We start from the raw sequence: 17,099 nt of genomic DNA, 5'->3' as shown, positions 1-17,099 counted from the left end.
GGGAAAGTCGGTTCATTTTGCACAAAACTGTGTCTTTCTTGTCAAAACAAAAAGCCACAAAAAATTATTTGGGTCAAGGAAAACAATTTGAAATGTCAGTATGAAACCACATTTTCAAAAATTTTCGTGTTTTTTTCAGTTTAAACTATTTGTCGAATTTGACGCAAATTTGCAAATAGTTTCAGTGCCCCCTCAAAAGATGTTTTGTGGCAAATGTATTATTCACTTCACATTTTATGCCCTGCTCTTTTTGTGACCAAAATGTATTGCCACGTCTTAATTGGTGGCTTAATGGTAAAAGATTCTGTATGCCATTCTTCATCCCCTCGGCTATTCATTTGCAACCTTTGCCCCTAATTAGACATGATTTATATGTAACCTCCTTAAATTTGAACCTGCTGGGTGTGTTCGTTTTGCAGTATAGTAGGGCTGAAGTGAAGAAATTATGTTCTTTTCCTTACTTGAGAGCCATTCTCTATTGTCCCATTGTCTATTAGCAGATAGTAGATGGTTGTTCCTGCATTTTTATAGTCTAAAGTTATCAATTCAAGCTAAAACGGGAAAGGAGAATGGTTAGCAGTTGGACATTGGTGTTTGTAAGGATTTCAAGCCAGGTTTGATTGGTGCACTTGAAGAGGAAAGGGTGGTCCTGTGGCAAAGCCACAGCCCTAGATGTCAGAGAATCTGGACTCTGTTTCTAGTCCCTGTCACAAACATCCCATGTGACCTTAAGCAAGTTTAATCTTTGAGCCTTAACTTCCCCGTCTGAAGCATGGGGTTAATACTTAGCTATATCACCGATGTTGTAAGGTCTAATTAATTTGAGTCTGGATTTCAGAGCTGCTGTGTATTTGCAGGTGCTATTGTCTTTGTCTGGAATTGTGGGTTCTCAGCACTTCAAAGTATCAGGCCCTGAGAGTTTGCAAAGTGTTTTGAGATCCTTGGATGGAAGGTGCTGCAGAAAAATGAAGTATAATTATTAGGGTTCAGCCACTCAGGAGAGGTTCCTTGTGGCTGTGGGTGGGTGCCGTTATATGGCAAATTCTTAACTGCTGGAGAGCCATTTGTCCCACTGGGCTTGCACTCCTAGCCATGTTTCCATTCCCAGTTATTAGTAACTCCAGGGGTTTTAGCAGCTGAGTAGTAATTTAATTTCAGTTTCTGCAGGTCATGCCTGGACTGTGACACAAACAAAGGGTGGCTTTTAAAAATTCGAATGCTGGCTCTTGGCTTTTTTTGAAAATCTGCTAATCAAATCTTAAAAGAACCTCCTGCTTCAAGGGAGATAACACTGAGCCCTCTCACTCCTGCGCAAAACAACATTAGTGAAATGAAGCCTGAAAGGGAGTCTCTGCCTGTGCTCTATACATTTGGAAACCTCCAGATTGATTTGATTTATTATGACCTACAAAACTCTGGTGTCAGCTACAACTCTCACTACATGTCATCTATGTTGTTATTAAAAATCAATTCTCCAGAGGGGAAAAAGTGCTTCTGAGTGACTGTGTGCAATGTGTTATTGTCATTTATTATCCATGTTCTCAGGAGAATTTAAAAGAAAAAAAAAAAAGCAAAACAATTTCCACATTTTCAGGGTTGTTGGTAGTTGTTGTTTTTTAAGGTATATGCGATATTTCATCATCTTGTGCTAGCTTCTGAAGGTAACTGGCCTCTTTCATGCAGGATTCAGTGTCTTTCCAGTTCCTTTTGCTTTCCTTTCATTTTATTCTGTTAACAATAAATATAAAATACGTATCTGAAAATCAGAATAACCATGAATGGTTAATTTAATTACATGTTTCGTGTCATCTCTCTCTGGCTGTGCTACTCAGCCTCTCTGTCTCTCTCTCATATTTTTTTATCCTTCTTCTTTCGGAACCCATCCTGCAAGTGCTTATGCACATGCTCTACGTTAGATGCATGAGGAGTCCACATTGATGTGAATGGGATTACTCATATTTATTGTTAAGCCCTGGAGAAAGGGTTTGCATCCTGAGGGCCCTAGTCATTAGCATGACTTTTGCAATAACGTGACAGCCCAATCGTGAAAAGAGTTACAAAATGTTCCACCAGATATACACATTCAGAACTACTGCCTTGAAGGATCACTGACATATAGTGAAATGTAAACTGTAGTTGGATGCCTGTTAATATAGAAAATCTTACACTGTGGGAAAGGTACAGTCCCATAAATATAGTATACAGTGTGATGGTAAAACTCCTACAAGTGTTCTTCCTTTGTTTTTATATCCAGTTTATGCACTGTCGTTTAGTTGATTAGCGGCTGCACATATTGAAATGGAAGTGTCCTGGCCCTGGATAGACTGATCTTTTAAAATTATTTATCTTTCATCCCATTTTTTTTTTTTTTTTTTTTAAACATGAAAAGAACTAATGTGTGTATGTGTGGCTGGCAAAATAGTTAAAGACACTGTTGGGTCAAAGGTAACCTAAAAGTTACAGCTGCAGGGTGCGTAGGATCTCCAGTGACATCTGAGCACCTTCAACATGGATTGGTTGCTGTGGGAGATGAGGGCATCCAGGCTTTCTGGTGGGAGCTGAGCACCTCATGGGATCACGCTTTTACATGCTGAACCCAGCTTTCATTTAAATATTTACAAAATAAGGAGGCTTAAGACAACACAGGAAATCATTGTAAATGCTCTATTCCAACTGCACCATTGCTGCAAATTAGGCACCCCCTTTTGTGGCTTACATTTCTGATCTCTGCCATCATTTTCTGTAACATAGTAGTGAGTCTATTATAATATTAATGAGCTCCAGGCCATTATATTCATGTCTGACTTTTGAGCACTTAATGAACAGGCCTGGTTTTGCTGTCTCTATACCAATAAAAATATTTCCTGTGTGTAAGGGCTGCAGCATAAGGTCCAATGAGATGCTCATTTTTAGCTTTGTTAATAAGTGTCTTCTGTCTGGAGTTACTGTGTTGGACTGCTTCTCCTTCCAACTGAGGTGGATTGCTTGGAGATTTATCTTGGAGTGTCAGTGCCACAAGTTATTCTTGGTGAGCCAAACACTTTAATGGGGTGCTTCAGGGTCAGAGCAGTGAGAACACAAGGCTTTCATGGTCCTGGTGCCCAAACCAGCAGAGAATGCATGTCCAGGAACTCTACACCCACATACAAGGATGAGTTCTCTGTAGCAAATCTCTGCAAGGCAACAAGATTGAAACTAAAGCTGCTCCTTGTCTATGGACATCCTGGTGGAGGATGATGGCAGTAACGCTGCCTCCCCTCACTCAGCCCAAATGCCCACTGCAGTGCCAGGAACCTCACTGGAGCGTGCAGGGAGGTGTGTGTCATTCGATAGTCAGTTTGGTCTCAGCTGCGCTGTGTGTGCACTGGAAAGGTGATACTGTAAAGGTGTAATTCACTAGTGTAAATTCTGGTGAGTATTGCAGTGGGACTAGTGTACAGGAAAGGACAGGACATAGAAAAAAGACTCAGCATCAGAGATGCTTTTTGTTTTAAATAGAGCAACAGCTTTCTCTTTAGGGATCTAGATAATTTTGTAAGTGATAAATATCACAGCTCAAGTTCATCTGCAACATGGTGAATATCTATAAAATCACCAGAGTAAATAGTAGGAGGTGGTCACTGCATACCGTAAATACTAGAAGAAATCAGGGAAGAAATTACTCCAACAAAATTATTATAAGAAGTACACACACTAGCTTTCTGTTCCGCATGCTACTGCAGCAGGTTAGCACATCACTGTCTTTGACATCAGTGAAAGACAGATACAGCTCTCACTGACATCGAGGAAGGAGTTCATAAATACTGGGAACTAGCTACTTTCTTTCATTGGTACCAGCCTCAGGAGAACGGCAAAATAAATAAAATATTGTTTTAAGATGCTCTGATGCCCTCTTAATCCCTCCTCCCACTTTGCACAATATCTTGCTGACTCTTTATAAGAAAAGATTTACAAGATCTGGTGTGTTCTCCTTATATTTCTGCTGTGATGACTTTTGAGAAACTCTGTATCTGAATATATGTGAAAAGTTAATGTGCCAGTAGATGAATCTGTAGCATAGTCCATGGTTTGTGTAGGATCAATAAAACCCAACTGCTCACTGGTGCATGCAAGGAGGTGCGTGTCATTCAATATCAGTTTGGCCGCAGCTCCACTGTCTGTGCATTGGGAAGATCGCTATGTAAACCTAAGGTACACCCACGCTTTAAACACTGCGTGCAATTCTGGTCTCCCCATCTCAAAAAAGATACATTAGAATTGGAAAAAGAAAAGGACAACACAAATGATGAGGGGTATGGAACAACTTCCGTATGAGGAGAGTTAAAAAAGACTGAGACTGTTCAGTTTAGAAAAGAGATGACTATGGGGGGATATGATAGAGGTCTATAAAATTATGAATGGTGTGGAGAAAGTGGATAGGGAAGTGTTGTTTACCCCTTCACAGAACACAAGAACCAGGGATTACTCAATTAAACGAATAGGCAGCAGATTAAAACAAACATAAGGAAGTACTTCTTCACACAACACACAGTCAGTCAGTGGAACTTGTTGTGAGGGGATATTGTGAAGGCCAAAAGTATAACTGAGTTAAAAAAGGAATTAGATAAGTTCATGGAGGATAGGCAATATCTATTAGCCAAGAGAATCAGGGACATAACCCCATGCTCTGGGTGTTGCTGAGCCTCTGACTGGCAGAATCTGGGACTGGACGACAAGATGAATCATTCTATAAATTGTGCTGCTCTGTTAATTTTCTCTGAAGCATCCAGCACCGGCCACTGTCAGAAGACAGGCTACTGGGCTAGATGGACTTTTGTTCTGACCCAGTATGACCATTCTTATGTTTCTTCCCATAGTCTGTCTCACTCACTTTTTGGGCCACCTCTTTCAATTTGATTATAAGGTCTTTGGTACAACAATTGCATTTTTGTTTGTACAGCACCTAGCACTATGATGTCTCAGTCCAGATTATGGATTGATTGGATTACTGTTGCAACACAAACTGTATATATTTAGAGTAACGATTTACTTTATTGTAGCACCTTTCAAATACTGTGTTCCACAAATTATTGGAAAAAATCTCCCAGATATTTATATAAATAAAAATAATATAGTTCTTGGAAGGGATGGGGAATAAAATACACTTTACAACGGTCTGGAAAACATTTATAATCCTTCTAGGAAAGATTGTGTTTATACTCTGTTCATACTAGAAAGGTACTGGTTTCTTTGTCCAGTGTGGACAGGTATTTCAAAGAACTGATTTCCAAGTATTTTGCCTAGAAGTGCAAATGTATCTGTCCTTGCAGACTGGTATACTCACACATATGGAACCGCACTCCACTTGGAGTCCCATTGTAGTCAATGTTTATTTCATCTTTCACATTCCCTCTTTTCCTTTGTTTTCTTTGTGTTTTCAACTAATGGGACTCTGTGCAGCAATAAGGGTGTCTGTGGCAGGGAGGAAAAGATGCTTTCCTATTTTTCTATTTGAAGAAAATATGCTTAAATGGAATTGATTCATTTTTTAAAAAGAAGCAAAACATCTTTTAAATTAAAAGTTAATGAACATTTTAAACTGCAGATAACATTTATAACATCATTGTATAAAAGTACAAATAAGAAAGCATGGACTCTGGTGGGTTATGAAGCTAGAAGTGACTCTGGAGTAGGGGAGAGTTGAATATTGGTTCCAAAGTTAACAATTTGTTCAAAATTTGGGGTGGAGCATGACAATACAGTGTTCTAATATCTTCTTGTTTCTTCTTTTCTCTAGAACTCTTCATGGTAATGATATTTCCAGTGTTCCTGAAGGTTCTTTTAATGACCTTGTGTCCCTTTCACATCTGTAAGTATCCTTGCTCTGAATTAATATTTCTGACTGTTATTTCTCTAGCATGATGTAGGTTATGCTACTAAACTAGTTTCTAAACCAGTGGTTCCCAACCCAAGGCCCCAGGCCAAAAGTGACCTGTGCGGGCTTTCAAAGTGGCTCGCTGCTCCCATTCCGCTGGCTGCAGAAGGGAACCACTACCCAGAGATCCAGGTGGAGCACACAGGGCTACAGGACACATGCGGTTTCCCTGCTGTAGTCAGGAGCACGGGAGATCAGCGAGGAGGGAGGCAGCCTCCTTGCTGAACTCCTTCTGTCTGGCTGTAGTGGGAGACTGGTGGGCCTTCAGGGTTGTAAAAATGATATCTGTGGCCCTCAAGCCAAAAAGGTTGGGAACCACGGTTCTAAACTATTCTGAGTTGTGCCCATTTTCTCTTTGCATTATACTGTCTTTATTCAGATAGTGTCTGTTCAAATTAAATAAAATACATGCTTGGACTGGTTCTTATTTAAATATTTTCTTAGGAAAAACAATTGAATGAATAAATATGACTATTTACTCTTTTATGGCATTTGTGCTAAGACTCTAGTCCTCTAGCACTGTGCATCTGAAATTTAGAGATCATCATGGTCCAGAAGTCTGAGTGTGAGACAGGAAGCCACCCACCAAGAACAAGTATTAAGTAACTTATATGTGGATTCTGGGCATAATAACTATCATATGTTCAAATACTGTTTTTTGTCAATATAGGATCTTGTACATGAACTAATAATTCACATTTATTAATAATAAATGTGAAATTTTCATGTATTTCACTCCTCACGTATATTTAAAATGTGTTCTAAAAATGACGTTATCCATGTACATGAAACACATTTGCTCTTTCCACATGAGAAGACAATCCAAATGTCTGTTTTAATTTTTCCATCACTCTTCCTTCTGTTGTGGCCTTGGACCAGTCATTCACCTACTGTAAAAAAGTCATCTTTTACTTTTGATTTGTGAGGCTCCAAACTTACTCCTATGATTGGTTTCAGGCCAGATCCAGAGTTCAGATCCAGTTTTGGCTTGGATGTTCAAATAGCTTGCAAAAATAGATTTTTTGAAATTTCCATCACTCAGGATGGGAGGTAGCATGGTCCAGTGAATAAGGCATCAGAATGGAGTGTTCTGGGAGTTAGGAGTCCTGGGCAATATTTAAAAAGCATATTTACATTTACTGAAGCATTTTGCAAATTTGTCATAAATTTGCCGAATTGTTTTGATCAGGGAAAAAGAGAATCCAAAAAGATTGAAAAGTTTTGTTTTGATCTTTTTTAAATGAAATGTTTGGTTTTTTATTCAAAACAATGATTCCCTCAAAAATATTTTTTGTTTCAAAATTTCCTTTAGTTTTACTTTTGTTTTTGAATAAGCTCCAACTTGAAATAAATGTTTTATTGGACCTGAAACAACAACAAAAAATTGACTTTTTTCCCCAGAACTAACAATGAACCAAAACATTCATTGTTTGCTCAACTCTAGCCCTGGATCCCAGTCCCAACTTTGTGGTTTCTGTGGGAGAAATCACTTAACATTGTTGTCCCTCAGTTTCTCTTTACAAAACAAGCAATAGTAAGACTTACTAAATATTATTATTTGAGACAGAAATCTTATGTGAACAGTTCAAGGGATTTCAACAGAGTTTTACATGAATTTGAACCTGTTTTAACCCTAATTCAACTTCAAATCCAAACCTCAAGCTCTAGCCTGTACCTAAGCTAGATAAATGTTTAAGTACAAGTATTTGTTACATATGAAATGTATTCTACACTGTGTTGATAGTATAGTACAATGACTCTCAACCTTTCCAGACTATTGTAACCCTTTCAGGAGGGTGGTTTCTCACCTCACTTAAAAACTACTTCCTTACAAACTCAGACATAAAAATACAAAAGTGTCACAGTACACTCTTATTGAAAAATTGCTTACTTTCTTATTTTTACCATATAATTATAAAATAAATCAATTGGAATATAAATATTGTACTTACATTTCAGTGTATAGTACATAGAGCAATATAAACAAGTCATTGTATGAAATCTTAATCTGTACTGACTTCGCTAGTGCTTTTTATGTAGTCTGTTGTAAAACTAGGCAAATATCTAGATTACGTGATATATTCCCTAGAAGACCCCCTCTTAGAATGTTGACTGAAAAAGCAATGCCCAGGAAATAGGAATTCATCCTGCGTACCTCTGGTTGAGAAACACTGGTATAGTAAATTCATTTTAGACATTTTATGGGGATGAATCCAGTGTAAGTGAGATTGTATTAAATTCCTTTGTCTACACTTGGAAATGCAATGACACCTTCCATACAGGAGAAGCTGGCGTCTGAGGACATATTTAGAACTGAAATGATAAACATGTCATGTGCTATTTGTTTGGGTTTTCATCAGAGTTTACATTAAACTAAGTGCAGACACTGTTTTCCAAGGTAAACTGTTCACCCTAGGAAGTCATAAAATCCCCCTTTGGCCCAGCACAGTCACTGTAGCATCTCTGTTTAGAAGTATATGCTGCCAGCAATGTAAAGTACACAAAGCTGAAATGAATGGTAATGAGTAGGATCCATAAAATAATTAAGACCTGTCTAGGGTATAATTTGCTCAGTGAACAATTAAGTTTTACCATGTGATTGTTCTGGGCTGTTTCTTTAAAGTAGCATTTGCCTTCTGTAAGTCTAGGGAAAACCAGTGCCTTTGCACAATGGAAGAAGCTGAATTCACCAATAAAGCCATGAGTAATTTAAAACAATGTATTTTATGAATACTGAGACTGATCTCTCTGGGATTCACATATTTCTGAGGTCTGTAGCTGTGGCATTTTCAAAAAATTGAACAAATAAGTGCCATGCATTAATTGCATATATCTTCTAATTGAATAAAATTTACATGTGAGAGATACTTTCTGTGCCAGCGATATGAATGCATGGTAAATGGTGGAATTAAGTACCTATTATACACTGGTATTCCTAAGGTGGGAGGAGATGCTGAGTGTTGAGATGTTGAACAGGTTTACCCTAGCCAGAATGGTTAGTTTGGACACACAGCATCGTTAAAAGTTACAATGGTACAAATGGACCAGTGTAAATTCCAAAGATGCAGTTCTCTAGTGTAGACAAAATTATTATTATTTTTTTTTTGGTCAAAGCCTTTTGCAACAGCTGCAGCTGTAATATGTTTTGAAATTGGAAATTTAAAAACTCAGATCTAGACTATTCTAATCTACTTTCCAAAGCTGCTCAAAACACAGGGTAAGATTTTCACCAAAATTGCTTCTCATTGCAAACTTAACATTCTATGGAGCTATATTATCTATATATTTCATTCAAAAATCTATCTTAAAAGAGACAGGATAGTTTATCTATGGAATACACACATACTCGTTTTGTACAGAACCTATGCAATATACTGTAACTATCCCGAATAGTCTCTTATGGAGGCTGTGTCTACACTAGTAAACTTAGTTTTTTCTGAAACCATGTTAAAAATGTCTGAGTTCTGTCTACACTAATCCCTATACTAGTGCTTTTGAAAAAAAGGCTCTAAATTTGCTAGGGTAAGAGCAGCCTTAAAGTTTGACAAAGCAAGCTTAGGAACTCCCATGAATTCATTCAGTGCCTGTGCATGATACCCACATCCCAAACTACCTGACTCCCTACCAGGTGCCACTCCCTGGTGAGGGCTTGGCCTAGGCAGTGCTCCAGAAAGTTGATCAAAAACGTGGTAAAGGACACATTATTAAAAACATGCCTGAGAGACATATACTCTGTATATAAACAGCTCAGATTCCTGTCCCTGTTGACCCGTCTCTTGTTTACTCAAACTCGTGTTAAATACCTAACAAAAAAATTAACTATGCCCTCCATAGCGCGCTCCATCTCCAGTTTATCTTGTCTATAGTTATTTTAATTGACCATTTAATGGAAGATTTCCCTTCAATTAGAAATATGCAAGTCTGAGAGAAAAAAATCTTCTCTTCATTTCAAAGATCCTTAGTGTTTCATAGCAGTATGAGATGATTAACCTCCAAAAATTGTTTTGCTATATAGATGAAAGAAACAAAAGGAGAAGAGAGTGTCTGTGTGAGTGGAAACAAGCATGCTGTAGTACATAAAAATTACTGGAAACAAAAAATACACTTCATAATTTAAACAGTTAATGGAATAAAATTATTCCTAGCATTTATATAGCAATTTCATCTTCAAGCTGCATTACAAAGATTCATTAACCTGGATGTTTCAGTGTTTGTTTTGTGCTTCTCCTCTCACCTTGTATGTTGAATGTTTCACCTTGAATTTGTTCAGTGCTAAATGGTTAACTGTAATTTCTAGCCAAACTTTGAAATGCAGAGTTTTGTTTAGCCTTGCACAGGTGGGCCAGCTGATTGCTGATGTGGTCAAAAGGTCATCCCTGGAGTTTTTCCATTTAAAGTGATGGAGCTACAAGTGGGGCTGGATGTGGGTTTTTTTTTAGATATTGCTGCTGTACACATTTAATTTTGATGAATGAGCCCTGGCTGGGGATTGAACCCATGAACTCTACAGTTGAGTCTGTCTAGGTCACAGTTGTTTCATTAGTCACTCTGTTAGAAATGTGTCAACAAATTTAGTGAGTTTTCCTTTTTTAATATCCTGTCTGAACATTTTTATCCAAAAGAAGCTTGAGTTCAAAACATTATTTTAAAAAATGATTTTTCGTTTGGTTCATGGGGTAAAGCTAAAATTCAAAAATTAATTTGCATCGTTTTGTTGTAATAATTCTTTCCGAGTCAAAATCTCTGTAGACTGTTGATACCTTTAAATGCCCTGATCACTTTACAGTATTTTAGTCGTGTGGCTGCCTATTAAAGAAAGAGAGTTACGTGGCTAAAACCCTGCATTGCTTTTTTTTAAAAGTAACGCCATAGACTTCTAATGCTTTTTTTTTTTTTTTTAAACTGGCTTTGGTCAACTACTTATGTTTTAGCTGGGATTTCCAAGAGTTTAAGAGAGTTGAACAAACAACTTCCACTAAATGTCAGTGGGAGTTAGGCTTCTTTGAAAATCCCAGTCTTTACCAGGATTTTGTTTTCTTTCTTTCCTCCTACTTGTGAGATATATGGGATCCATGGCCTGGCTTGATGTCATTGCTTCTGTTCACGTGGGTCTTACCTCCAACATTGATGCGTTTCTTTTGTTTGTGCTGCAACTTCATTGAAATAGAAAAAAAAAGATTGCATTTATTTCACACTTCACACAATGATATGCTGGATGGGACTCTCAGAAACTCATGGAGAGATTCTTGTTAAAACTCTGCTAGCAAACTGAAGAACGAGTTGGGGTGATTTCCCTGCCTCTGATGGAGTTATCCTTAAATCATCCTGTTCAGAGATGACGTATCCCTAGCCTCTTTCTAAAGAAACAATATTTTGCATTTGGTTTGGATCAGATTGTTCTAAACAACTATTATTTTTAAAAAATGTCTGAGAGGCGTATAGCCTTGCACTTTTTTTGAAGATCTGAGCTATTTTACAGATTATCCAAACTGGACACACTATTTATTATTCTAGGATGTTGGGGGGGTTTTTTGTTGTTGTTTTTGTTTCCCCAGGAGCAAATATTTATATGCACAGCAAAGCACAGCTTAATATACATTTTTCTCCTTGGAAGTGCTGCCTCCTTCCTTGGTTATGAGAAAACAGTTCTGATTAAATGGGAAGACAAACCAATACATTCTCCCATCTTGTGTTTGCAAGTACATGTATCTCTGCTACATGGAATTTTTCCTAGACCAAGGGGAATATATTTGGTTGAGCCCTTTGTTTAAAATAAATTACAGAAGTTAAGTGACTTGCCCAGGGTCACACAATGAATCAGTGAGAGAGTTGGAAATAGACCCTGGTCTCCAAACTCCCAAAAAGGACATTTTAAATATAGTTGGCAGCAATCCATAAATATCTCCAATACTCTCAAATACAGTAGCCTATGGCACAGTGAGTTAATTCACTAACCATCCAAGACTGGGAATCTTTATTAAAGTCTGACTTGGGTTACAGCCTTAAAGCTAGTCCCAGTTTTCTCATGTATGTTGTTCGCATCACTGGACCACCACACACAGACTTAATAGGAACTGTTTTCTGGCTGGAATAAAAGTAATGTCATGTTTCAAAAAACTAGGTGCAATTCCAGAGCTTCGTGGAACCCTCGTTAATGCATGGTCTATGCCGTCCCTCCTTTCTTTCTTTTTTTTTTTTTTAATTATAAATTCATTATGCATTTTTATTAAAAAGTCTGTTCTTCTTTGGCTTACATCTTTTCAGAAAGTGTTCAGAAAATGGTTGTCTCTTTCAAGTGGAGATGCTAGTCTATTTTTCAGCTTGTTGCCTGACTATCTCCACTTCAACTCTTACAGGATTATATTCAAAAAGCTACTTTTAGCAGATTTAGATCATATTTCACTTATTTCTACTTAGTTTATGTATTTTCATAGTAGTTTGAAAAATAGAAATGTAACGACTCATATGCCTTATGTTACCCATCTCTGCAGTTTTAAAAATACAAACCAAAGCTTGATTTAAAAAAAAAAAGATATTTCATTAGTACATTTTACAACTTTAGACCCTAATTCAGGAAATATCCCTTTCCAGGAAGAGTTCTCAAGTTTGTGCTTAAGTCGTATTGAAATTCTTTATCGTTTCTAAGACACTTTCTTATAGAAATAGCCCTATTGCAGGCAGTGGCACTACACTCATGAGTAAAAGTTTGCAGATGCAGGTCTGTTGCAAAAACACATGTTCTACCTCAGAAACCTTCATCTTAAATAAGCCAGAACAACAGTTCAGGATAGGGTGAGCGAATGAATTATTGATGAATATCAGCAAATAATGTAAGAGTTCGGTGAATGATTATTTCAATTTTTAAATGCATCTGGTTCAGTCATGCTCATGCCCATTTGGGTTTGCTTAATACAAGCACTCAAGGGATTAAGTGGCAAATGTTAGCAGGAGGTGACTTTTAAACTCACATGCACACATTTTTGCAGAAACCAAGTTTTAATTTTGACCATCTAGGTATTCTTGAGCAAGTGCTTATGTGCTGAACCAGTGAGGGGACAGTAAGAACACTGATGAAAACTAAGCAAGACAGCTCAACTTTGAATATTCTCATTCAGGCCATAGAGTTTAAACAAACACCTGAATTTTGTCAGATCAAATACAAAATTTAATGAAACAGAGTGCATATTTTACAAGCTGAATAGGCTAAATTGCTTGAATAAATGATTTGTAGTAAATTATTCATTCAGCTCTGCTTAGAAGAAAGGTAGGAGGAGGGATTGTTGGAAGAGGTCAGCCTTAAGGAAGGAGCAGGGAGAGAATGTTGAGTTGGAAAGTCATGGAGTCAGTATTCTAGGCGTGGAGGAAGATAGAAGGCCCGAGGCTGCAATTTGGAAAGAACACAAATGGAGCAGTGAGGTGAGGATGAGGATGGGCCACTTTATACTGAATTCTAATCTAATATTATGATTTTTGCCCAAATAAATCTCGAGAGGGCTGGTTTTGGAGACATCAAACATTGAAACTCTGTTAAATATGGAAAGATTTTCTTTCCAGCTCTTTGGAATGAAGTTTTCCAGTTTTTTGGAAACTTTAATGTGGAGAGTTGGGTAAAATGTGCCATTTGGGGGGCACAGGGCTAATTTTGCTTGTGAGCAAAGGAAAAAGTACATTGTTTTACATCATCAGGGCTCTAGGTACCAACCCCTTGAACTGTGACTGCAGTCTGCGTTGGCTTTCCGAATGGGTGAAGGCAGGATACAAAGAGCCAGGGATTGCACGCTGCAGTGGGCCAGAGGACATGGCAGACAGACTGCTGCTCACAACACCAACCCATCGCTTCCAGTGCAAAGGTAGGAACAAGCTGTTTGGCTGAGGGCTGTAAACTATTTGACTGAGTGTCATTGCTTATCTTGTGAACAGCTTCATTGGTAGAATTATGAGAAATTAAAGTGAATGTGGGGCTTTTTTTTCCCTTGTGGTTTCTGAACTATCGGAGCCCACTTGGGACAGGTTTTCAAGCTTTTCTCTGCCACCAGAAAGGCTAGAAAGCTGATGTTTTCATGTGATCACTTAACTCCCTCCCTTGGGGCTTTAAAAGAAACATTAAATCTCGCATAAGTTAGCAACACTGTCATTACATCAGATAATATTATTGCAAATTACTGTATGGAATGTCATTTTAGGGCTAATTAACCAAATAATTTATTTCCAGACCTCAAAAAACTTGGGTAAGAGAAGGTTTATGTGGTAAGTAATTCTACATTTTTTAAAAATGATAATGTTGTAGTTATAAAAATAAGTTTGAAAGCTTTAGTAATGAAGTTTCAGGTGGAAAGCAAATATTAGGTGATGAGGAAATTTGTAACTGAAGATCTACAAACAACTTTAACTCCAACCCCATGTCCCATCAACTCTAGATCAGGGACTGGATTATTAGATGTATTTTATGTTGTAAGATCAGGAGAGGATGCAGATATATGACTGTAATGATGGAATATAGGAGCTATGTGAGGAGAAACTGATTGAGGAGTTACAGTGAGGTATATAATATGGAGGTAGAATGAGAATAAATGGGGTTTCTGACTATGAAATTGTGGACAAAGAATGTTGGTACTAGTATCTATATTGAGGATACGTTTGTGGTTTTTCCTGTCAAGGACCGTTGGAGTGAGGAATGTTTGTTTGGAGTTGGTAGCCTATATGTGAAAACAGAAGTTTGAAGTGTGTCTTTATGGTAATGGAGAAAAGGGTCTGTGGTTGGAAATGTAGATGACGGGGAAATGACATTATCTTGTTATTTGTCTATGAAGTGCCATGCACACTTATATGTAATAATAAATTACAATAATGGTGCTGGCTTAGCAGGATGGTTGTATAGTGGCTGGGATTAAACTGATTGCTGAATAGAGGACAGGTGTTGACATAGAGCTAGAGATTGTTTCCCAAACTGGAGCTGACTTTCCTGACCCTGACCTTCCAGCTTCATTTTTAATAACTACAGCATTCAAATTCAGTTATTTTAAAAGTGACGATAGCTTTAAGATGGCAAATTGTAATGAGAGCTCTCTGCTCTTTGCTGAGTTTATAATTTCACTGCTGAGCGTTACAAATATTCCTACATAAACATACAACAATGTGCTAACTTTTATTGAGGAAAAATGAAGAAAATAATTGTGGCATTTGTAGATAAAGCTATTTTTTAAATATGACGCAATGATAAAAGTAGCTAACTTTTTTTTATTTTTGAAACGCTCATATTTTGAGATTGATTTGCCTGATTCTCCTCGAAGCATTCTCCTGGGGTCACAAACCACATGAGCCGAGCAGGAGTCTATGGACATGTGGACAAATAGAGCAGCTAATGTGCTGGTTTAGAATGAGGAGAGTTTCTGGATTCCTCCCTCCATCTTCTTCCCCCTCACTGAAAACAAACGTACAAGACTTTGCAACTTAACAGGAGCAATCTGTCACCCCTGTATACACACTTACACACCGATCCTGCAGTTGCTTGTGTGTGAGCTCTCTCCTTCACTTGTTCAAACCCCAGTTAAGTCAGCAGAGCTCCACAATCAATTGCAATTAAATCCTAATTTAAAAAAAATCTCCATTCTAGCTCACTATCTTCCCCCTGATTATTGCCATATTCCTGTCAGCCACTGCAAAACCCTATTTGAAGACCGACACACAAGTCTTTGTAAATGAACGTGTATTTTGTCAAAATTGTGGTTTAACCCAACATTTGGACTAAAAACCAAGTGTCCGCTCCTTGTCTCGGAACAGTGCAAACAGGACCATACTTAAGGCACAAGTTGTGCAGACTCAGTCCTGTGTTTTATTAAATTGCCTTCCTTGTCTGCAGCACTGTTGGAAAGGACTGTACTAGACTGAGAACATTTTTGCCACATGGTTTATAAATCAAGCCCCCAAGGGCAAAGTAATAGGCTACTTAAGGGCCAGGAGCTAAGACTGCTCTTATTAGCTTCTTCATTGATTGGCTTTAATCAATGCCGTAGGGACAGATGAAATGTGTTCTACTGCGTATATATGTAGAAAAAGGATGTGATAGAATAGGACTTAAAGGTTTTAGTGTATGTTATAATCCAAGCTGGTGTCATTTCCTCTTGAGCCACCTCCTTTTCCCCAAATAGCTACTCTCGTGCACTTTTGGGAGAAGCAACAGAAGAGTAGCACACAGAGGAGAAAAAAGCCCTGGGGCATAACTACAGACATTCAAACTAATCTCTTCTGCTGAAGATAGGCAGGCTGTTGTACCTAACTAGAGTTTTCAGCAAATAGGAAAGAAGTGAAAATAAAGTAGGACAGGAATGGATTAAATATAAAACACACATAGAAAAGAAGGAGAAAAGTCGTCTTTTGAATGTATTAATTCTTTGTGGGTCCTTTTGCTGGGTAATGTTTTGTTTAGGGCCAGGTTCAGTATCCTTATTTAGGCTAAATAGCACCTAACTTTACTAGTACTGTAGTTCATTGACATCAATGACACTACTTGCAGTGTAAGTGAGCTGGGTAAGGGCATCAGAATTTGGCTTTTAGATTGAGGGCTCATTGTGGCAGAGTCATTGTCGATGTACATATATGTTAAGCCCTTCACTCCCTGTTGGTGCTATGTAAATAATAAATATTAATAATGATTTCTTAGGTCAATATCTCAGCTAGGGCAGTCAGAAGCAAACCCTGAATATATTATATATAGACCTGAATTACTGGACAGTTTCCTAACACATAAGACAACAAAGTCAGTTTTCTTCTCTCCTGCTTATCAATTATTTCTTCTCTTTAGTTGTTAGAAGTTCTCTCTTCTCTTTAGACGTATTTGTCATATGTGGATCTGCCACAAGGAAGGTGTTTGTCACTATCTTACTATGGAATGCTAATATGATCAATGTTAGCAAAGAATTCCTATTTCCTGGGCATTGCTTTTTCACCTGGCTGCTCATTTTTAACTGCCCAAAAGGGGCCGTCAATATAAACACGAAGCATGTTTTTCACTCATACGTAACTCAGAGATTAACATTCTCCTTAGGCTAAATGATCTCAGCCAGCGAACAATAGATTTTACAAACTTCCCATGAAATCCTTTTCAGCCCACCTCACCCTGCTCTCATGTGCTTGGGCTGTCCTAAATGGTTTAAAATTTATTATTTGTCAGTACTTTTGTGGAATC

At 37.8% G+C, this 17,099-nt stretch overlaps 1 protein-coding gene across 2 annotated transcripts in view; it reads left to right on the top strand.

The window, feature by feature from the left end:
- Positions 1–17,099, top strand: part of SLIT3 (slit guidance ligand 3) — a 676,405-nt gene that overhangs the window by 566,792 nt on the left and 92,514 nt on the right. For both annotated transcript variants that reach the window (XM_067566650.1, XM_067566651.1), the window contains exons 24-25: positions 5,777–5,848; positions 13,601–13,764. In XM_067566650.1, coding sequence (XP_067422751.1) covers positions 5,777–5,848; positions 13,601–13,764 — 236 coding nt within the window. The remainder of the gene's footprint in view (positions 1–5,776; positions 5,849–13,600; positions 13,765–17,099) is intronic.

This window comes from Emydura macquarii, unplaced genomic scaffold, assembly GCF_026122565.2.
Source record: "Emydura macquarii macquarii isolate MOO-44397 ecotype Brisbane River unplaced genomic scaffold, CSIRO-AGI_Emac_v2 contig_2768, whole genome shotgun sequence".
In the NCBI taxonomy this organism is placed as follows: Eukaryota; Metazoa; Chordata; order Testudines; family Chelidae; genus Emydura; species Emydura macquarii.
This window is presented reverse-complemented; position numbering and strand designations above follow the sequence as displayed.